The 22230-nt window shown below is 57.2% G+C and overlaps 2 protein-coding genes across 5 annotated transcripts in view; one reads left to right on the forward strand and one right to left on the reverse strand.

Moving 5' to 3' along the window:
* Window positions 1-927: 927 nt before the first annotated feature.
* Window positions 928-4725, forward strand: MCRS1 (microspherule protein 1). The gene is made up of 14 exons (XM_054051383.1): window positions 928-987; window positions 1383-1512; window positions 1624-1762; window positions 1847-2005; window positions 2293-2402; window positions 2495-2603; window positions 2697-2835; window positions 3168-3243; window positions 3366-3394; window positions 3493-3585; window positions 3892-3974; window positions 4090-4177; window positions 4271-4398; window positions 4496-4725. Exons 2-14 carry the CDS (start codon window positions 1403-1405, stop codon window positions 4580-4582), a joined length of 1350 nt encoding a protein of 449 aa, XP_053907358.1. The 5' UTR covers window positions 928-987; window positions 1383-1402; the 3' UTR covers window positions 4583-4725.
* A 289-nt stretch (window positions 4726-5014) lies between these two features.
* Window positions 5015-22230, reverse strand: part of SPATS2 (spermatogenesis associated serine rich 2) — a 28507-nt gene continuing 11291 nt past the window's right edge. For 3 of the 4 annotated variants that reach the window (XM_054051379.1, XM_054051381.1, XM_054051380.1), the window contains exons 3-13: window positions 19526-19605; window positions 19147-19255; window positions 18222-18271; window positions 16851-17109; window positions 16392-16604; window positions 14969-15104; window positions 9673-9731; window positions 8914-9023; window positions 7248-7350; window positions 6502-6716; window positions 5018-6199 (exon numbers count right to left, since the gene is read on the reverse strand). In XM_054051379.1, coding sequence (XP_053907354.1) covers window positions 5939-6199; window positions 6502-6716; window positions 7248-7350; window positions 8914-9023; window positions 9673-9731; window positions 14969-15104; window positions 16392-16604; window positions 16851-17109; window positions 18222-18271; window positions 19147-19255; window positions 19526-19605 — 1595 coding nt within the window. In that variant the 3' untranslated portion in view covers window positions 5018-5938. Of the gene's footprint in view, window positions 6200-6501; window positions 6717-7247; window positions 7351-8913; window positions 9024-9672; window positions 9732-14968; window positions 15105-16391; window positions 16605-16850; window positions 17110-18221; window positions 18272-19146; window positions 19256-19525; window positions 19606-22230 lie in introns of all 4 variants that reach the window. The other variant, XM_054051382.1, reaches the window with a different exon arrangement.

The following is a 22230-nucleotide window of genomic DNA, read 5'->3' on the forward strand; positions in this document are numbered from 1 at the left end:
GGCTGTGGGGATGGGACGAGGGGGAACGGGGATGAACTGGAGAGGGGCAGAGTTAGACTGGACATGAGGAAGAATTCTTCACTATGAGAGTGGGGAGGCCCTGGAACAGGGAAGCTGTGGCTGCCGCATCCCTGGAGGGGTTCCAGGCCGGGTTGGATGGGCCTTGGGCACCTGATCCGGTGGGAGGTGTCCCATTAATCACATTTCCCAATTAATTATAACACGTGTCCTCCCCTCATGCAAGCTCCGCAGTCCTTTATTGACTCTGAGCTCTGCAAAGCCGCCCCCGCTCTATTTTCTTGGCGTCCAGCCTCATTCGAGGTCTCGTATAATGTCCAAAATAAGGGGTATATTGAATTCCCATCATTTTGACTCCCAAAGCTCTGTCCGGATGCCATTTCTCTGCAGCCTTTGATGCTTCCCCTGTGGTTCTGTGCCTCAAATATGGCAAAAGGAGAGGGCTCGGCCATTCATTAGCTCGTAGGATTGGTTGAGAGATGGGTACAGGTGCTACATTCTGCAGAGCCGCTGGCAGTGCTTCGCTCAGGGCCTACAAACCCCCCAGAGGCCCAGGGTAGGAGTGGCCGCCATGATGGGGTGTCGGGGCCGCCATGATGGGTGTGGCAGGGCCCGCCATGATGGGTGTGGCGGTTCCAAGGAGCCCTCACTGCCAGCCCGGTCCAAGCGCTGCCTGCTGGGATAACGGAGCCCCCTCCCCATCCCACCTGTGGTTTCGGCTCGGCAGCTCCCGCCCCAGCGGCAACGGCCGCCCAGAAAGACGAGGGGGGCGGCTCTGCCCTCAGCCAAGATGGCTCTGCCCTCAGTCAAGATGGCGCCTCGCGCAGAGGCGCGGAGGGGCTTTGCAGATGGCGGTGCCCTTCTCCGCGTCAGAGCGCGTGATGAGGCATCGCGTCTATTTCCGGGGCGATCCCGGAAGCGCTGCCGTCCATGGAGGTGGGGGCGCTGGAGCCGCCGCTGCCGGGAATGGTGAGGCCGCGGGGCCGGTACCGGGGCGGGATCCGAGTCCTCCGTGGGTTGGAGGGAGTGCGGGAGAGACCGGCAGGGCCCTGGGGCCCAGCGGGCCCCCATCACCTCCATTCCCCCTATTCCTCCTCCATCCCACGTCCCCCACTCCCTCCCCATTCCATGTCCCTTCTATTCCTCCTCCGTTCCACATCCTCCTCTCCTCCTCCCCATTCCACGTCCCCCTATTCCCCTCATTCCATGCCCCCTCTTTCCTCCCCTCATCCCACGTCCCCCCACTGCTCCTCCCTCATTCTACGTCCCCCCTATCCCCACCCATTCCACCTCCCCCCAGGAAATCTGCCCCCCCCCCAGGGCGTTTTTTGGGGCCGGGCCCCCCATCTCCCGTGTCCCCGCAGCCTTGCTGTCCTCCGGCCTGATGGCGTCGGGCGCGACGAGCCGCTCCGAGGACGAGGAGTCGCTGGCGGGGCCAAAGCGGGGCTCGAACCAGGCCTCGGGCGCCATCCCCAAGCGCCGCAGCTCCTCCAGGTACTGGGAGAGCGGATGAAGGAACACAAAGGGGTGACCTCACCGTGCTTTGGGGTGACCTCACCATGCTTTGGGGGTCCCCGAAACTCCAAGCCCCCTCGTTTCCTCCAGGTTCATCAAGCGGAAGAAGTTTGACGATGAGCTGGTAGAGAGCAGCCTCGCCAAATCCTCCAGCCGCGCCAAAGGCGCCGGCGTCGTCGAGCCGGGGCGTTGCTCAGGCAGCGAGCCTTCCTCCAGCGAGAAGAAGAAGGTGAGGAACCTGTCAGGGACCCCTGGAAAGGGGTTGAGGAGCTCAAAGAGCCCCCCAAAACTCTCTTGGTTTCACCCCACCCAGGTCTCCAAGTCGGTGTCCGCGCCCGTCGCGCCCAGCCCGGTGCCGACCGCCGGCCTGGCCAAGCGGATGAAGAAGAGCAAACAGCCCCTGCAGGTGACCAAGGACTTGGGCCGCTGGAAACCTGCTGATGACCTCCTGCTAATTAATGCTGTGTTGCAGGTAACGATCGGGGGGGGTGGAGGGGGGGCGGGCAGGGTACCGGAGACCCTCGCTGGGGCAAAACCGCAGGGTTTGGGGCTGTTTCCTCACTCTGGGGGGGCTGATTGTGTGCAGCCACCCTTGCTCGAGCCATTTCCTCACCTGAGGATCCTCGCTGGGGTAAAACCACTGAGTTTTGGGGCTGTTTTCTCACTTGGGGGGTGCTGCCCTCCCCCAGGAACCCTCGTTGGAGTAAACCCACTGATTTTTAGCGTTGTTTTCTCACCCTTTGGGGGGGGCTTTTCCAGACGAACGATTTGACCTCGGTGCACCTGGGGGTGAAGTTCAGCTGCCGCTTTAACCTGCGGGAGATCCAGGAGCGCTGGTACGCGCTGCTCTACGATCCCATCATCTCCAAGTGAGCGCGGGGCGGGGTCTGGAGGGGACAGAGCCGGCTCGGGGGGGGCTGTAGGGGGGTCTCTAATGTCCCATGTGGCCCTCCCCACGCAGGTTGGCCTGCCAGGCCATGCGGCAGCTGCACCCCGAGGCCATCGCCGCCATCCAGAGCAAAGTGCTCTTCAGCAAAGCCGAGGAGCGGCTGCTCAGCCAGGTGGGATCGGTACGAGGCGGCCGGCAGCGGGGCAGGGGAGGCTCGCAGGGACGCTGGGGAGGGTCCTGGCTGCCATCTGTGTCCCCTTTGTCCCCTCCGCAGGGCAGCCAGCCCTCGCTCGACACCTTCCAGGAGCTGCTGCACAAGCACCCCGACGTGTTCTACCCCTCGCGCACGGCAAAGGCGCTGCAGCTGCACTGGCAGCTCATGAAGCAGTACTACCTGCTGGCCGACCAGACCGGTGAGACCGAGGACCCCTCTGTCCCACCCTGTCCCCCCCAAGGGACCCTTCTGTCCCCCCGAGGGACCCCTCTGTCCCCCTCGTCCTCCCAAGGGACCCCTCTGTCCCCCTGAGGGACCCCTCTGTTCCCTCACGTCCCCCCAAGGGACCCTTCTGTCCCCGACCTGTCCCCCTGAGGGACTCCTCTGTCCCCTCCCGTCCCCCCGAGGGACCCCTCTGTCCCCTCCCGTCCTCCCGAGGGACCCCTCTGTCCCCCACCTGTCCCCCTGAGGGACCCTTCTGTGCCCCCCTGTCCCCCACCCCCTCACCCCCCCATCCTTTGCCTCTTCCAGTGCAGCCGCTGCCCAAAGGAGACCAAGTCTTGAACTTCTCAGATGCGGAGGAGATGCTCGATGACAGCAAACTCAAGTGAGGGGCTTTGGGGGGGGCTGGGGCCGGTTTGGGGGGGCTGTGGCTCAATAGCAAAGTGACCTGAGGGGTTTTGGAGGGCTGGGGGGGCTCCGACTCACCCTGTGGCTTCTCCTCGGCAGGGATGTGCGGGATGAGGCGCTGGAGCACGGTGAGTCCGGCTCGGGGGGTGGGGAGGGACCCGGGACCCCCCCTGCTCGCGACAGGGGGTGTGGGAGCCCCCCCCAAACCCCCTCTGCCCCTCCCCAGAGCTGACGGTGGCCGATCGACGCCAGAAGCGTGAGATCCGGCAGCTGGAGCAGGAGCTGCACAAGTGGCAGGTGCTGGTGGATAGCATCACAGGTCTGTCTGTCTGTCTGTCCTGTCAGGCTGTCTGTCCCTGAAACCCTCTGTCCATCTCTCTTTCTGTCCCCGAAACCGTCTGTCCATCTCCCTGTCCGTCCCTGAAGCCGTCTGTCTATCCCCAAAGCCATCAGTCTGTCCCTGTGTCCCTCTGGACATCCCCAAAGCCATCTCTCCATCCCTACATCTGTCTGTCCCCCACCTCATTCTGTCCATCTTCTGTCCCTCCATCCATCCATCCCTCTGTCCCTCCCCGTGTCCGTCTGTCTGTCCGTCCGCAGCCCCTCTCCGCGCTCTCTCCCGCAGGGATGAGCTCCCCGGATTTCGACAGCCAGACGCTGGCCGTGCTGCGCGGCCGCATGGTGCGCTACCTGATGCGCTCTCGCGAGGTGGGTGCAGGGCCGCAGCCCCCCGGGTCCCCCAACACCTTCCATCACCCCTTTGACTCCCCACAGCCCCCCCAAACACCCCCTCGGCCCCCCCCAACACCTTTGCCCCCACCAGATCACGCTGGGCAGAGCCACCAAAGACAACCAGATTGATGTGGACCTGGCGCTGGAGGGGCCGGCCTGGAAGATCTCCCGCAAGCAGGGTAGGGGCTGGGGGGCTCGAGGGGGGGCTCTGGAGCAGGGGGGGCTCTGTTACCCCCCTCCTCCTCCTCCTCTCACCCCCATTTTCCCTCCAGGCGTCATCAAGTTAAAGAACAACGGTGAGTTCTTCATCGCTAACGAAGGCCGTCGCCCCATCTACATCGACGGTCGCCCAGTGCTGGGGGGCAACAAGTGGAAGCTGAACAACAACTCAGTGGTGGAGGTGAGGAGAGTTGTGGGGGGGTCGTGGGGGGCTGCTGAGCCCCCCCCTGCTCATCCTTTATCCCCCCCTCTCCTCACCCTTTACCCCCCCTTCGCAGATCGCCAGCCTTCGCTTCGTCTTCCTCATCAACCAGGACCTCATCGCCCTCATCAAGGCAGAGGCAGCCAAGCTGGCCCAGCAGTGACCAAGGGAGGGGGGGGCTTGTGCTTCTGGGACCCCCCCCAGCCCGGGAGGGGGGCAGGGGGCGTCCCCACAACCCTCCCATTCAGTGATGGGGACCCACAGTCCCCTCCCTTCTCCCCCAAACTCTGGGGTTGGGCATTTTCACCTAATAAAGAGGGGGTGGGGTGGGGGGCACAGCCCCCCCAGCCTCTGTGGTCTGGGCTTAAAATGGTTTATTGATAAAGGGGGGGGTCAAGTCTGGGCCTGGGGGTGGCTCAGGGAGTTGGGGGGCAGCTGGGGCCCCATAGGGGGTGCAGGAGGGGTCCTGGAGGCATTGGCCCAGCAGGATCTGGCCTTGGTGGCCCAGTGGGACCTGGGGGGCCGGGGTTGGTGGCCCCTTGGGTGCCAGGAGCGCCAGGATTCACGGCCCACTGGGAGCCGGGGGGGTCTCGGGGATCAGTGGCCCACGGGAACTCAGCGTTGCTGGCTCACGGTGGCCCACTGGGACCCCAGTTCCTGGGTTCTCACCACAGCCCCCGTGCGCGAGCGGATCGGAGCGCCTGCAGCAAACGCTGGAGCGGAGGAGAATGCTCAAAGTCAGGGTTCTTTTATTGAATTTGCTCAACCAACTAAAGAGAGAAACAACTCCACCCCCACTCCCCTCAGCATAGAAACCAGGGGGGCAGCAAAGCCAGGAGCCCCCGGGCCACCCCAGCCTCTCCGAGCGCCGGAGCCAGGGATTCAGCACACGGCAGAGCACGACGCTCGGCACAAACCCCATCCTTATTCACGCGGCGCTAGAGCCGGGCTGGTGCAACCGGTACCTCCGGGAGCAGCTCGGTTACTGGATATTGCTCTAAATTTAATTTAGGGATGAAGTGAGGGGAGGGGAAAAGGAGAAGTGAGGGAAATAAAGAGATTCTCAACACAAAAACCAGCCAACGGGGAAGGGTCCCCAGCAAAACAGAGACGAGGGGCCCAGCTTCAGGCCTGCCCACAGCCCCCTGGTCAAGCTCCTCGCTGCCAGCACGAGGGGTGGGCTGGGATGGACCAGCACCGGGCGCTGCTCCGGGGCTAAATCCAGAGGTGGGCGCCCAGGGAAGGCAGGCGGGCGGGGGATCGGCCAGCGCTGCCCGTGACCCCCCAGAGAGCGGCGATTTTGGAAGAGAAAAGAGCGAGGGAAAGGCAGCAGCGCGGGGAGTCCGGACCCGGCTCAGACGTGAGAGGAACACAAAGCAGCCCAAGGGAGGGGAAAAAAGAAAGGAAAATGGCACAAGAATGGAGCAGTGTAAACGTTCCTTCGTTGGTATCATCCTACCTAGGAGCCTCTGACGGGCCTCACCTGGGCCTCGCGGCACGAAGCGAGAGCCCGGGCGCCTCAGGAGTTGGCTCCCTCCTGCCGGCTGGCGCGAGGCTTCCGCTGCGGGAGCCCCTTGGTCTCTGTGCTGGAGGGCGGGGGGCCCGTGGGCTGAGTCTGGCCAGGGCTGGCGGCCGGGGACGAGGGCGGCTGCTGCCGGGCTTGGCCGGGCCCGGTCCTGTGCCGGTTGCTGCTGTTGTAGCGCCCGGAGGTGGTGGGGCCGACGTGGCGCTGGCCCTGAGACCTGTTCCCCGCGCCCGGTCTCCTGTTCCCCTGGGAAGCCTGGAAGAGAAGAAGGCGGACGAGTGAGCGCGGGGTGGCAGAGGCAGCTCCGATATCCTGGTCTGCATCCTCTTCCCAGCAGGAAATTGGGAAAGGAACCCCCCAGGTCTGCTCCGAAGCAGAACCATCACCGCGAGGCTGTGGTCGGCAGCTTTTGAGCACCCTCAACCGCGCTGCTGGTGCAAAACCCGACAGCAAAGGGCACCGGGCAGAGAGGGACCCGGCTCAGGAATTGGGAGAGGAGCCGAGAGAGGAGCGAGCTTCCGCAGTGCCGTGCCAGAGCTGTGCCAGGGTGCGGTTACCTCTCGGGCAGGCTGGGAAGCGCGGCTGCCGGCGTTCCCCGGGGCTGCCTCCGCGGAGGCTGAGGGCTTCTTGCTGGTGGCGGTAAGGCTGGCGGCGGGCACAGAGGCACAGGCGGGTGCGGAGGGAGCAGGGGTCTCACCAGGACGGCTCAGGGATGTGGTGGCGGCAGAGCTGCACCGTGACCGGCTGGAGTAGCTGTTCTTTGGATGGGAAACTGGAAGAGAAAGACCCCAAAATGTGCATTCTGGTGGCCAAGGGGATCCTGGGGTGCCTGGAGACGTGAGGGGGTTCTCCTCCCCCTCTGCTCTGCCCTAGGGAGGCTCCAACCCAAGCCCTGTGTCCAGTTCTGGGCTCCACATCTCCGCAAAGACCAGGAATGACTGGAGCGAGCCCAGCAAAGGTGATGGAGCCCTGGAATCAGCTGCCCAGGGAGGTGCGGAGTCTCCTCCGGAGATGCGCTCCTGTGCGAGGTGACTCTGCCTTAGCAGGAGTGGGACTGGCTGAGCTCCGGAGAGCCCGGCCAACCCTGATCAGTCTGCGATTCTCTATCAGGGACCAGCGCTCAACAGCAAAGAGCAGGAGCACAGACTCCCTTTTGCCAAGGGCAAAATGCCCGCAGCAGCAGGGGAAGAGCAGAACACTCCCGTTCCACTGCTATCACGTTTTTGGACACACATGCAGGGTTTTGGCAATGGAAAGGTGGTGATGGAGACCCCGGCACTGCCCAGGCTCCCACCCGGCTCACCTTGGCCAAAGGAGGCGATGCTTTTCTTCAGCGCATCAAGGTCGCAGGTGAAGCGCGCCACCCTGCCCAGGTCCTCATCGTACTTGCGCTCGCTCACAAAGTGCTGGCAGAAAAGGGAAATCATAGGCGTTAATTCACTCTGTGCACAGAAATCGGAGGTGAAAGGCAGCCCTTCTCACCCAGAAACAGGAATCTGAACTGAGTGCTGCTTGGATAAACCCTTGGAGAGAAGATGAATGGCTGCTAGGACACCTGGAAAGAGGAAACCAGGTTGTTTTCAGTGTAATTTGCCTACAGGAAAACTGGGGAGGGGCGCTCAATGAGGGAGCACAGGGACAGGATGAGGGAAACGGTTTTGAGATGAAAGAGGGGAGATTGAGATGAGATCTTAGGGAGAAATTCTTAATTTTGAAGATGTTGCCCAGAGCAGTGGGGCTGCCCCATCCCTGAAGGGGTTTAAGGCCAGGTTGGATGGGGCTTGGAGCCCCTGATCCAGTGGGAGGTGTCCCTGCCCATGGCAGGGGTGGAACTGGATGGGCTTTGAGGTCCCTTCCAACCCAACCCACTCCGGGAATCTGAATCCATCAGTTCCAGCGCTTGCCCAGGCTCCAGCCGAGGTGTGCGTTAACTGGGTCCAAGAGCAGCTCCGCTCTGCCTGGCTCAGAGCTGGAAAATCACCACCGCACAGCCCTCTGGATGCTCCCAGGTTCCCAGCAGCACTAATCCTGCTGTGGGCTGAGTGTCCAAGCTGGAGTTTAATGGATGCAACTTCGCACTGACCTCCTGTGGCAGCAGCTGGTGTGCTGGAGGCATTTTATGGAATATTAAAGTCCCCGAGGCGCAGCGGGATGGTTCTCACGATGTCGGGAAAAGGCAGAGGTTGGGAAAACACCAATATCGTGTGCCAGCCAGAGGTTTCACAACCACGCACAAAGCTGTGGCCTCTGCCAGGTCCCAGTGAAAGGTGGGTTTCCCTCACCAGGGTACACGTTTGGATTAGTATTTTATAAACCCAATTATCTTAAATTAAGATTGAGGTGTCTGGTGTCCTGCGTGTGGCTGCAGCGTGCAGAGCACCGGTGAGGAATTTGAGAAGCATGGACACAAGGAAAGGCTCCCACACAACACAGAGCGGCTCTCAGAGGTGTCGGAACCGCAGGAGGTTACAGAAACATCAGCACAGTGCTGGAAACTGAAGTTGTTGAAGGCTGAGACTGCACAAGCTGTCCGGGAACAAACGTTCCGCTAAAACCCGCGCTGCCAACACAGAACTGTCTGAATCCAACAGATAGGAATGGAACGAAGGGGATGAGAACCAGGGAAGCAATTCCAAGAGAATGAGGTCACTGCAGAAGGTCAGCAACCATGAAAACCAGTAGGGAACGGAGAGATCCCTGACCAGGATTGAGATGCGGGTGTAAGGGGCTGCGCGATCCAGGGCAGGGCTCCCTTCTCGGAGGCGCCAGCTCCGGCTGCTATGCGCGTCAGGTAAAGAAAGGGCTTATTTACTCAGCGGGCTGGTGACTCGTCTCCTTTGAGCAGGAACCGAGGGCTGGGCCCCGCTGACATAGCATCCGCATAATTCTTACCACAGACAAGGTGGCGGCTACATAATTCCTGCACCACCACGTCTAGGGGAGATTAGGTTGGATCAGACAGAGCTCACCTTTATGTCGGCTCTGAGCTCGACCAGCTGCTCCTCCGACATCCGCACTGCCACATCCGTCATCTTCTTCAGGGCTTCTGCCTTCTTCTGGCGGCTGACCAGAATTTCCACTGCAAACCAGAGCACGGCTCAGGCAGCATCGGCACCAAGACAGCCCCACCAGAGTTAAACCGGCCCCTTACTGGTAACCAACAGGTCCCCCGCTCCCTCTACAGCGCTGTGCCAGCTCCCCGGCAGCCCCGGCAGCTCCTTGTGGCAGTGATTTACGTCTCCCGGCACAGACAGAACCTGAGCTGACTCCATGAGGGGCACAGACGCGCGGCTCTGGCAGCAGATTTGCCGCTCTTCCCAGGCTGCTTCCCTGCCACCCCCTAAACCATGGGGTTCCGTGCTGCTGGTGGGGGTGTCCCTGTGGATCACTGCCCACCCGCACCGGGAAAAAGCCTTCTCCAGCTCCCCAGAAATGCCAAGGTTTTCGGGAATGGCCTCCAACGTCAGAAAGCAGTTTTGTTCCCACCCTTTAACAAGGCATAGAGCAAAGGCCTCAAAGAGGATGGGAACTACCAGCCGTGTCAGCTGCACATGCGACCCAGCTCGAGCCCAGGAGCCAGTTTTGTTCAGGGGCAGAGCCAGGAATTTAGGAACGATGTGAACAGGGGGTAAACCACAGGAATCTGCTGCTGGGAGCTCTCTCCCCCCGTGCAGCAACACCCACAGCTCCCCAGGTGGGCACTTGTTAGGAGAAAGATGAAGCCTTACTTGCTTCTGCTTTCACTTTGTCCATCTCTGCCAGCAAAGCCACCTCCCGATCCATGAGGCTGGGGGGAAATAAAGAAAAAGGGAAGAGATTTATTACTAAACAAAGAGGAGAAAGAGATCCCACTGCAAGGAGAGCGGCAGGAGGGTTTCCAGGCAGCAGGAGGGACCGGCAGATGGCAGCAGGAGCTCATGTCACTGCTCCCAGCCCTGGGCTTTTGTTCTGGAAGCTGAGGAGTTTGTGTCTTGGCGTTAAACTTGCTCCCAGCTCTGGTCAGCACGGACCGGCGTTCCCAACAACCCACCGGGTACATGGTCAACTTACTCCGATAAGGTCAGAGCCACCTTGGCAAGGGGAGCGGCAGCCGCGGTGCTGCAGGAAGCTGCGCTCCACTGGACTTTATCACCAAAGAAAAACTGGGCACAATGCTTCAGAGTCACTCAAAACACAGAACCAACAAGCAGCGGGGCAGGATGGGGATGCAGGAGAGCAGGAGTGGGGCATTCAGGACCCATCCCCTCTGGGTGCCACGCAAAGCTTTGCTCTTATGCCCTCATCAGCTCATTTCAGCCAACCAAACAGGCCTTCTAAATCCAAAACCCCGGTCCTGGTGCTCGCTGCTGCTTCTCTGGAGGTTTGTACCCCATGGATTGCCACGGGAGCCTCACACACCCTTTCATCGGTACGGCCGGGATGAAGCTACGGCCTCCAACCACCAGGTCACCTGCAGCCGCATTGCTTCACCATCCAGGCCTCTCCTATGGCTTGGGGATGTTTTGGCCACAGTGGGAAACACAGGAGTGGGTCGGGAGCAGCGAAGCGGGTCGCAGGAAGCATCTCCCCTCACCAGGAGGCTCCAGCTTGCCTTGAGTGTGCCTGTTGCCATGAGACCACGGTTCCCTCGAGGAACACGGCAGCCGCCTTTACGCAAGCAGAGCCGCACGGCTACCGGCTGGCCAAATTTAGCAAATCGAGGCTACCGAGCACCTTCCGGAACGGCAGAGCAGCCAGAGAGCTCCCCGAAGGCCATGGCAAGAGAACTCTTGCCCTTGGAGATGGGCACATCAAGTAGTTCAGGTCATTAGGAAAGCAGAAGAGGAAATTCAAGTGCTCCCACCCTGGCCAGGGGCAGGCACTGGTCAGGCTGTTCTTTACTGTAAGGAATCCTCACAGACGCCCTCCCTGCAAACACTGCTTTTGTGGTTCCCTCTCAGCTGCACCTTCTGCACCTTCAGTCTCACTTGCTGCGGCTTGAACGCATCCGGGTAGTTAACCGGGCTCATTTCGGTTTCTGTTCCCTAAATTAGACCTTAGGAAGAAATACTTCACTATGACGATTTTACCCAGAGCAGCGGTGGCTGCCCCATCCCTGGAGGGTTCCAGGCCAGGGACTCGGAGTCTCTGATCCAGTGGGAGGTGTTCCTGCCCATGGCAGGGGTGGAACTGGATGGGCTTTGAGGTCTCTTCCAACCCAACCCACTCCAGGATTCTATGAAATATAAAAGCAAACTCTCCCTCCCGCGCATGGACTGGGTGACACTCGCAGCACCGACACGGAATGGAGCTCGGGTACCAGCAGGGCGCGGGGGCAGCCCCTCCACGCCCACCACACACAGCTTCAGTGCGAAAGGTTTGCTTGAAAACAGGAAGAATTATTGATTCCAAAGACCATCTGAACGGGAAAGCAGAGCACATCTGAAATGCAAACTGGAACCGCCGCTCCCGCTCCTCCACGTGTCAGGGAGGGCTGAGGCAAGATCAATTTAAACAATTCCCTCTGAACAGCGGCTTTGACATTTGGCTTCTTCTGTTGATTTATCGCTCTGTCCATCTGCCTTTTCAGGGCAGGAATTGTTTCTGCTCGGAGCGCAGCGGGGGCTTGATCCAGGTCAGGCTCTTGCAGCCCAACTGCGCAAATACAACAGCGTGTGTCAAAAGAGACGCTAATAAGACTTCACCTCCTTTCCAGCCATTCCCAGAGCGGAGCAGCTTGGCCCTGCAGGCAGGGTGAAGGGAGATACCCCAGGGGCCTCCCGCCCAGACCCCCACCAGGAGCAGGAACCACCGGAGCTCGGAGAGGTCCAGGTGTGAACGCAGCCTTAATGATTAATTCGAGTGCCTGAACAGCCTGGTGGCTCTGGTGCCACAGAACCTGGTCGCGCCGCACCTTTCCCGCTGCCTCCTCCCTGAACACGCAGAGCCAACACCCGCTTTCCGTGGGCCATTCCAGGCTCGTTCCGCCAGGCAGGCGCGCACGCACCTTGGCACAGCTCACAGGCCACATCTCGCTGTGATTTAATTTACTCAGAGAGCTCAGCTGGAGGCCTTTACCCAATTTTACAGCTGGGCTGGTGGAGGAACAAAGGTCAAGTGGCTCTGCCTGGGGTGTGCGTGCTGAGTGATTCCATCAGACCCCACCGCTCCTCGTCCTGCACGGCTTCTCCTCAAACAAAATCGCTTCCTTCTGCTGGATCTGCTTGGATTCTGCCTCTCGCACGCATTCTGGGAGACGGGATCCCACACAGGATGGAGAGGGCGTCCGCCCCTGCCAGAAAGAACGGGCTTAGGAAAGGATGCCCACATGCAAGGAAGAGAAAGGGGAAGCGGATGAAATGATAACTGAGATGAAATAAAGCTGAACATTCGATCACGGCCCAAACATCTGAAGAGACGCACTCGGCTGCACGGCAGCTCAGTCAAGCAGGATTGTGCCTGTTTAGGAAAGAAAATGGCTGTTTGGGGTCACTTCCCTGGGGCTGGAACGCAGCGATCTTGGCGATGGACTGCGATCCAGGGGGGCTGGAAGCAGGCCCGGCTGCTCTGCCACAGGGAAGCAAGGGTGACGCTCAACACAAGGCACACAGCGGCCATCCCTGCAGCAAGACAGCTCGAACCCTGCACGCTGCACTCACCCGCACCACTCGCAAAGGCTCAGGGGCTTTGTTTTCCTGACAGGCTGCTTTCCCTGTCAGCAGAAAGCAAAATATTCAGGAAAATAAGGATGGTGAGGATTCCCTCGGTCGGGTTCCTGACCCTCTCAAAGAAGGGAAGCCAAAGCAGCTACTGCTGCATGCGCACTCCAAGAGGATGGATTCCAGAGACTGGGATACAGGCTGGGCACGAGCCCAGCACTCAAGTCTCCTTCTCAGCACTCGCTCACTGACAGAGCATGTTGGAGACCGGGAGAAGATGAAGGGCACGGACTCCAGGAGCCTCCCTGGTTCAAAGGGGATTGGGAGGGCAGCCCGGACAGGCAGAAGTTAAACCAGGCCAAGCGTTGCTACTCAAATATCTCATTTCAGCTGAACAAACCTGCTCCTAAACCAGGTTCTCCTTTGGTAGGAGGCCAGCAGGAGTGGCAGCTCAGTAGGAAAACGGAACTACTGGATCCTGCCTGATTTAAAACCACACTAATTATTCTCTGGGTCACAAAGGCAATTGGAAAAACAGAAACACAACAGAAAAATCGTGAAGGTACAATTGACACCTCATCTCCCCGATGACTGCATCCCTCTCACGAAAAGGAAAGGGAATCCACGGAGCCAAACGGCCCTGGCTGCGCAGTCACTGCTTATCGACCTCGCCGCCGCGGCATCCTGCTGGGCAGCTCCTCTAGTTGGCATTTGCCAAAGGAGGTTCCTGGTGGCCCTGTTCCAGGCAGGCACTCACGTCCCCGCTCACGGAACCGCATGTCCTGCTTTGCTCACTGCCGGCTCAGCTTATCAGAGCGAGACTGCAGGACCGGACTTGAGCCTTTAACCTTCCCAAACATGACGTATGTGTTTTATAGGGAATAACGTAAGTCAAAGGGTGAGGAATTACTTACAGACGCATTAGCCATGAGAATGACATTTTCCATAGCAAGGAGAGGCTTTCCCAGATGTTAGAACTGCAGAGGCGCAGACCAAACTGAACAACAAACCCCACTGTATGCAGTGATGACACCGAAGCAGTAGACAAAGCCACTCACGAAGCATGACACAATACTCCTAAACCCAAACCTGAGTCACGGCCGAAAATTCCTCAGCTACTGACAGGGTAAAATCCCCTTACACTGCAGCTTTTCTAAAGGACTGGAGGCACTGGGAGCTCCACGTCTGGCTTTGGCTTGGAGACCCCAACTCTCAGCACAAGAATGCAGGGCAGAGCCTACCGATGCCTTTAACCCTGCCTAGTTTGGTCTCACGTCCTTGGGACGTTTCAAAGTCACCTATGAAGACGTTAGTCTGTTTTAAGCACCAAGCAGAATTCCACCGGCTTCAGGAGAGCCCTTCCTGGTGGCAAAGTTCAGCGCAAGGACAAGCACAGAAGCTGTCTACGCTGAACAATGGCATTTGCTGAAGGCTTCAGCACTCGGCTCCCTGCATCCCCACCGCTAAACGCTCCTGCTCCGAGGCCACAGAGGTTTTCCGACACAGACAGCTTCTGACATGGATCCGCACGGCTGCCAACTCCCTACTTCAACGCCTCGATGCAGCAGCAGCACATTGGTTACTTGTCAAACGTTCCTGCGGGCACGGAGAGCTCGCTGTTTCTTATGAATATTTCTTTACTAAAGCAATCGTGTTTGTCTAACCAAGAACAATTCCTCAGTAATGGATTCAATCAGCGGGGACAGCGCGAGTACCTGAGGTTCACCCCTTCGGAATCTCATCTTAAAGCACTTAGCCAAACCAATAAAGGCGTTCATTAAAACAAGACCCAATTAACTCAGAGGGAACATCGTGCACAATATTAAAGGTTTGTCTTCAAACGGAGGAGGCGATGCCGTGCAGGGCGATCTCTGATGTGTACTCACACCTTCAGAAGGATCCCTCTCTTCTACATTATATTGAGCCATGATTTGACGATTTAGAAACAAACATTTGTAATTTAAACGGACGCACACTGCTGCTCCGAGCTCCCAGCAGGCCCCTTCTACACAGCACCCAGCTGACAGCGCGTTATCCCGCCAGCTCCTCGCATTAGCTGGGCTAAAGGGACTTTAAGAGAGTCAGGACAACTGCCTTGTACCGACGCTGCAGCTCATTGGAGACCTGATGGATGCACCCAAGCCCCGAAGAGCGCGTGAGCATCCCACCACACGCAAGGGACGGCTGCTCAAAGACAGGCCTCGCAGAGCTGCCCAGAGCAGCAGCCGCTAAACGCTGTGGAGCGCAGGAGTTTAGACTCTAGTTTATTCTTTACAGACAGTGCTGGGGCAACCACCAGCAGGCTTTTAACCTAACTAAAGAGTCTTATTCCTGATGTACTGTTTTTAAGCCTTAACACCTGGATTTGTCCCCACACTGAACTCACCTGCTCTGCAGCTCTGCAAAGGCTTGCTTCATCTTCTTGATGGATGCATCCATCTCCTCCTTCACCACCACCCGGTACCGAGCCAGCGAGACCGTGCAGCGCTGGAGATCCTTCACCGATTTTTCGATATTAGAACCTACCAAGAGACAGAGCGAACTCCACCAGCCACGTCAAAGCATGGCCAAACCCTCCCAGAAGGGTGAAATCCAGACAGGTCATTCCCTCCGATTTTAAGCCCAGACACTGTTTGGGTTCTTATTGCCCTTTCCCTTCCCCAGCAGGTTCAGCAGGGACAGTGTGAGAGATTTTCTTATCAGGGAAAGTTTCTCCAAGCCATGCTGAGTTTCTCTCTACGAGCAGGGATGTCCCTGCACATCTTCAACTACTTGAGAGAAACTCAATGCACCTCGGAGTTGCTTTTGTGCTGGAGAGTGATGACAAGCGAAACACAGCCTGCTCAACAGACCCACGCCGTATCGCTAAACGGAATGAAAGGAGCCTTTGCCTAAGGAAGGAAATTATCTCGGAAATGAAAATCCGGGCTGTTTCATTAAATTGGGAGCTGAGAGGCCTGGTTATAGCTGCCAAGGTCAGTCCCTGCATCTCAGCTGACAGCAGGGAATATCATCCTGCCCGGGAAGTTGTGGCTGCCCCATCCCTGGAGGTGTTCAAGGCCAGGATGGATGAACTTGGAGCCTCCAGACCCAGTGGGAGGTGTCCCTGCCCATGGCTAGGGATTGGAACTGGGTGGCTTTGAGGTCCATTCCAACCCAAACCATTCCAGGATTCTATGATTCTATCGCCCTGCCCACGCTTCTCCCTGCCAGGCTACATCAACCACCGCTCGGCACAGTTTCTGCAGGCAGCAGGGAGGTGAACTTCCATCACCCCATCTCCCTGTGCCGAGTACAACAACCGCCCTCACAGCCGGGGTTCCTGAGGTCCCTCCTGTCCCCATTTGTTACCACAAGAACTCAGCTATGGAGAAAGTACACGGAAGAGGGAAAAGGAGGAGGCGGCTGTCAGTTCTTGTAACGGGACTGGTCCCAACTCCTGGCCTTGCGACAGATTCTCACAAAAGATGAGAAACAACCTAAAGGCTCCGTGCTGAAGCCCTTGGAAGAATGGGATAAACGTATGCAGCGAGACCGGCTGCTGCCTCCTTGGATTCGCTCACACATGGGTTTGCTGCTCCAGGCACTACATCTAAACTGCTGTCAAGATCCCCGCTGTGCTCAGGGAAGAGGAGGAGCAGAGGGCGAGTCACTGGCCAGATAATAAGCAGCACGTTAGCTCGCATTAAAATCAAAGTCCGTTGCGCCTCACGCTGCGTCTGACAGTGACACCACAGAAGAGACAGTGAGAATTTGGCCAGCAGCAACCTGCTCTGACATCGGAGAGCGTGCAGCCCCTCAGGCCTTACCCTGCTTCTTGTTTGTAGGTGAAACCGGAACATCTTCCAGCCGCGCGACAGACAGGGACGCAGGAGTTGGGTTGCTCGCTGCTGATCTGGACAGAGACCTGCTAGCGCTCCTCTGCTCAGGCCGCTGCCGGAGAGACGAGGGGCTCTGGGAAGGATGCATGGTGAGCGATTTTGTGTCAAAGCCTGCTATTCCATTCCCTAGGTCAGGTACTGCTGTAGAAAAGCACACTTGTTTAACGGGGAAGGCGAGGAGGATGGCAGAATGCTGACTGCCTCTTCACCACCACCAGCAAAACAATCAGAAACCAAGGCGAGCCGCTCTTTCCCAAAGAGCCATCCAAACAAATCAGTATTCCGAGCTGACCCAGCACAAAGAAGGGAGACAGAACAGCGGGAGGCAGCTCCTCTGCTTTTTAAACACCCGCTGCCCGTCTCCTGCGCCACTTCACACAGACTAACCTGTTCTATCAGGCATGTCCGGCACCGCAGACTCGCAATCCTCCAGCTCCCGGGCATCAATTGAAAGTGCATCCAAACCTTCGCTGAGCGAGTCCACAGACTCTGTGTCGTGGGCGCAGCCGTTGACATGGAAACCGTTCATTCCACCCTTCTCTGAGTTTGCCGCCTGCTCCTCTTCAGTGGACACCAATTTACTGGGGTCCGGGAGGCCAGGGCTCGATTCGGCTTGCGGTTTCGGTTTAGTTTTCTTCTTCTTGTTCTAAGGATTAGGCATCCGCACCACAAAGGGGAAAAAAAACAATCAGCTTAATTCCTGAAGGGAAAAATGAAGCTGACACTCACTGGCTGAAAGTATGGAATTAAACACTTTTCCAGCCAGTCTGGCTGCTGATCCCATTAATGGGAGGAGGGATTTGTTCAACAATGAGAACAGATACGGTGGTATTAACGAGGCATGAATTTATTCTCTCTGTGTGCCCACAACAGCAACGCACTGGTTAGACTGGGAAACAGGGAGAGGTTGTGGCTGTGACCCACAGCGCCAGCCGGGTTGCGGCCAGGGCTGCTCCCTGGTGCGGAGCGGCTCCCAGGGTGCTGACAGATCTCACTCCGACAGAACTTCCCTCATTTTCCAGCACAGGGCCAGTCAATCACATCGTTCCCTCTCCAGTTCACGTTAGTGCTTTTCACGTATTCAAAGGAGTCCTGTTGAATAATTATGATTTTACTCTGGTCCTGGTGGATTTAGACGTTAGAATATCAAGTGCTGAAACTTTGCACATCTTTATTTAACCCTTTCGCTGAGGTCTGAGCAGAGAACCAGGCAAACCACTACAGAAAGCTTGTGTGTGACAAAGAAATCTATTTCCACAGAGCTCAGCATAAACCGCAACTGTTCGGCTCCAAAGGTTACGGATGACAAATGGAACAGCGCGAGTCTCTGCAGAGTGAATTACGGAGCTCTGTGGAAATAAATGGGCCTGATAGAGATTTACTTCAGCGCGAGGCTGTGTGTGGATTAGGGGTCCTGCACAGGGTCAGTGGAACAAAAGCGACTGCAGAGACACCAAGTCCAGACCCCTTTTTTTTCAGATGCCACATCTGACGCGATGCGTCTGACAATCAAATCAGATGTAAACGTGGCAGACGATGATGTTTACAAGTTCTACTGAAGGTACCGTGTAAATCTCTGCCCTGAGCAGCGAGGCACCTGATAACCCAGCGATTAGCTCCGCTCACACCAAGCTACTCGTCTGGTCTCTGGTTTCTCTTTCCTCTTTAAACCCTGAGGAATGCCAACCGTTCCTTGTCGTCTCAATCCTCACTGTAAAGAGATAAATGCCTTAGCAAAGCATATTGAAAACACGTTACCTTTTTTTTGCCAGTCACAGTCCATTCTTTCAGCACTTCACTGGCGTTGCCTGCAATGAAATGCAGCAATGAGTGGTGGACACAGCACCCACCCCAATTCTTTCTCAGTCACCTGGAGCACCTCCGTATCTGGACCCACCTCTGACACTCCCTTTCAGCTTTCTTGGTTGACATAATAAAAGGATCGGTTTCGTTTCTGCTTTGGGAACACAAGACACTCCCTCACCCTAGAGTGCCACCTCTTCCCAGGGGAAAATATCTCCTTTTTGGCTCTGTCACACCAAGGTTTAGGAACCTGGCGCATGTTCCGAGCTCAAAGGTTGTGCTCAGGTCAGATATCTGCCGGCCTTCCCTCCCCAGAGACAGGGACCGTGTCAGGATGCCTGCAGTTTGAGGAGAAGCTGTCACACCTTCCGCAGGCCCGAGGCAAAGCGCGGCTGGCAGTGATGGCCAGCATGGAAATCAGAGCTGCAAAGCGACAGGCACTGTCACCAGCAGCAGCCGGTTTTTGCAAGGTCAGAAGATCCATCTCCTGCAGCACGCCAGCCAGAACCAAGAGGAGGTTTGTGAGCCAGGTTGCAAAGTACAAACAGCGGCCATTGGTGCTGAAGGCATTGCTGTTTCGTACACATGAACAAGAGTTTCTGTAACAGAGTTCCGAACCTCCTTATCTAGGAAGCCATTGAATCTTTATCTCTGCCCTGACCCCTGGTTAACCAATGAAAACTTGGGAAGCGAATCATCTGTTGGTTGTCTTTGTGGACAGAGCCTGGACTTGGATGCACTGAGAAGCTACGTGGGCTTCTGCTCCCTGGTGTTCTTGCCACACGCAGCCTTTTCTGCACATAAACACGGCACATCTGTGTCAGGAACCCAAAGCCCTGTCAGGAAGCCAAAGCCCCACCAGAAAACCACCCGCCGTTACCTTCCATAAACGCCTGGACCGTTTTGTCCACGCAGTTGTCAAAATGCTGCAGCACGAGGACGATCTCGTTGTTGCTCCTATTGGGGACTATTGCACGCACGGCGCTGATCTGGAGAGAAGTAAACAGGGAAATGCGTAAACCATTCACTGTGTCCCACACGGAGCCCTCAGCCACCCTTCTGAAAGCAGTGACCGATGAATTCCTCATTGAACTTTAATGTGCCAGGACAATTTAGCCTGGATCAAATTTTGCCTTTGACAGAGCCGCAGTTTGCTCCTGGACAGAAGCATCCTTCATCTCGGAAAGGAGATGAAGACGTAGCGCTCAGCAGCATCTCCGCAGCACACGGCGAGTTAAAGCCTCAGAAGACACATTTACCTTCTCCTTCATGTTTTCAAAGGTTCCTCCTTGGGCCATCACGGTGTTGGACTGCACATCAAAAATAAATCCAGATGGATCTGCAGAGACAGAGGAGAGGGAAGCGCTCTGAGCAACCGGGAGACGGTGGCAGAGAGATGAAGCAAGAGGTCAGCGCCGCACCATTCCCGTGCCAAGGAGAACATTTACATCCCACAGACGCACAGTGTCTGCTGGCCGATTCTGCCACCCGGCTGGCAGGGGACCACTAGGAATCTGGGTGATATCCCAGCCTTGTTACGCACCAGGGTCCATTTAGCCGGGTAACCCCAGCTGAATCAGGTTTGCCAACGCTCCCCCCAAGCTCACGAAGCCAACTGACTCCAGGCTGGTTTAAACCAACCAACCATGCATCAAACCCACACATCTAAAACCTGAAACACTGCGAAACAGAAGATCGTGGACGCAGACCAGGCCAGACTGTGCCACCATTCCCATATTCACCTTTTACTGAGCCCAGCAACAAAGAGTTAAGAGAACTGCCGAGCCTTCCAGTGGTGGTGAACAACTCCTCCACCAGCAGATACAAATGGCAAGCAGACTGATGGATGGCTTTGAAGAGCCAGCAGGTTGTGTTCCCTGCCAGCCATAATCTCCAAGGTAATGCTGATATGTTCCAAAAGAGACCCATAACGGAGACAGCCATCACCGACGGGTTCGCTCCCCGCCACGAGCAAAGGTCACATAAATCTGCAGGCCCGACCGTTCCTTGGTGTCACAAATTCGCCCTGGGTTTTCCTGCCAAGGGTCTGAGCAGGCTAAGTTTCAGGTTTGCTAAGGATAAGGGATAAAGCTGCTCCTGGATGTGTTTTGCTATGGCAGAACACACTCCAAACCAGCATTTTAGCCACATTTGGTCCTGGCAAGCACACACATCCCCCGGCAGAGGCAGAGGTCAGACCTGAGAGGCTCCAAACATCCCAGTTCTGCACCACCCTGGCCCAGAGAATTCCCAGACATGCACAGCACCTTCGGCACGGTTCCCAGAAGAGCATTTTCATGTCCTCCAGCCCTCAGAGAGTCAGAGATGCACACGACACCAGCTCTGCAAAGCTGCTGTGGGGTAAGGACAGGCCAGGGCGCTCTGTGGGGCTCAGCTGATATCCCGAGCTGCTGATTCATGTTCTTCCCCTCGCCTCCTCTAAATAACTCGTACGTGGTTTGGAAACACACGATTGACTTCCGCGGCTCCCAGACATTGATGTAGCATTTAAACCACGATGCCTCCACACCCGGTGACAGGACTGTGAGCATGATGGAAAGGTCAGCCTCTTATTACGGCTACAGCTGAGCAGGTGAATTCTCCCCTGCACTGCCTTTGCCTGTTTCAGCCCCACGAGCGAGATTTTCTCAAGTTTCCCAAGCTCACACAAGTTCCAGTTACCAACTTTCGAGCCCTCAATCTTGTAAATGGCTTTCAGGCTCCCATCACTGATAAGAATTCGCAATCTTTTATCAAAATCCTCATCACCAAGCAGCCACCGAGGGCCCAGGTGCCAGGGAAGATGGAGTTCAGCTCCCCCATGCAGCACATTCACAGTTACTCAATCCCATCCCTTTCCCACATCTCCATTTGCACTTGGTCTTAGGGAGGACTTGTCAGGACGCTGCTCTGAGCTGCTTAGAATCCTGGAATGGGTTGGGTTGGAAGGGGCCTCAAAGCCCATCCAGTTCCAACCCCCTGCCATGGACAGGGACACCTCCCACTGGATCAGGGGCTCCAAACCCCATCCAACCCAGCCTGGAACCCCTCCAGGGATGGGGCAGCCCCCACTGCTCTGGGCAACCTGGGCCAGGGCCTCCCCACCCTCACAGGAACGGACTCACGACAGGAGAAATTCACTCCGAGGTGAGCAAATTAAACCTTCCAGCCATCCGATTCCCAGCAGAAGTCAGAAGGGAGCAGAAGGGTGAGCCCTCGCATCAACGCAGGCCCCTCAGCATGACAGAATCATAGAATCACAAGGTTGGAAAAGACCTCTTAGATCATCGAGTCCAACCATGCCTATCTGCGACTAAACCCTTCCTGCTGTATGGCCAGAGTCACTTCAGGGCTTGGAAGAGTGGAAAAATAAAGACACTAAATATGGAATAAAACTTAACTGCTTGCAAATCAACCAGTTACATCGCTAACACCAGGTGCTTCTGCCAGACCCAAAGGAGTTGGGGTTGGCACACGGGCAGGGACGCATTCGGACACAGGCCTGCGCAGCCCCAATTGCCCCACGGTGTCACCAGCCAGGTCCAGCCTACGGGCGTGCTGCCACTTCCCAGCCACGGTCACAGCCCCAGTTCTGCCTCCGCGTTGGCTGCACAAGCTATGAAGCCCTGAAATCCCAATGAGCTTCCAGCAGGGCGAAGGCAACGGAGCCCAGCAGTGCCATTCAGGCAACTTAACCCCCAGGCCTGTGCCTCCCCCTTCCCAACAAATTTCCACTGACACACTAAAGCTGAAACCAAACCCACACCTTCCCAGAGCATTGCCCTCAGCGGCCACACAGCAGAAGCTCCCACAAATTCCTGACATCACCTGCATCCTCGTTCTGCACCGGAGCTCACTCACGAGCTGGGACTGGATTTATCAGTTTCAGAAGATGCATTGGATTTCCACCTTTGTGCGTTTTCACACAACCCGCAGCAAGCGCTGCCTGGCACAGCGACTCCAC

The sequence above is a fragment of the Cuculus canorus genome, chromosome 29 (genome assembly GCF_017976375.1).
Source record: "Cuculus canorus isolate bCucCan1 chromosome 29, bCucCan1.pri, whole genome shotgun sequence".
NCBI classification, from domain to species: Eukaryota; Metazoa; Chordata; class Aves; order Cuculiformes; family Cuculidae; genus Cuculus; species Cuculus canorus.

What these genes read in the sequence shown, in the direction of transcription:
- MCRS1 (XM_054051383.1), top strand. Translation starts at nt 1,403, where the DNA reads ATGGCGTCGGGCGCGACGAGCCGCTCCGAGGACGAGGAGTCGCTGGCG. An exon ending in TAATTAATGCTGTGTTGCAG is followed by an intron (nt 2,006 to 2,292) that starts GTAACGATCGGG and finishes GGGCTTTTCCAG; the next exon opens with ACGAACGATTTGACCTCGGT. An exon ending in CTCGATGACAGCAAACTCAA is followed by an intron (nt 3,244 to 3,365) that starts GTGAGGGGCTTT and finishes TCTCCTCGGCAG; the next exon opens with GGATGTGCGGGATGAGGCGC.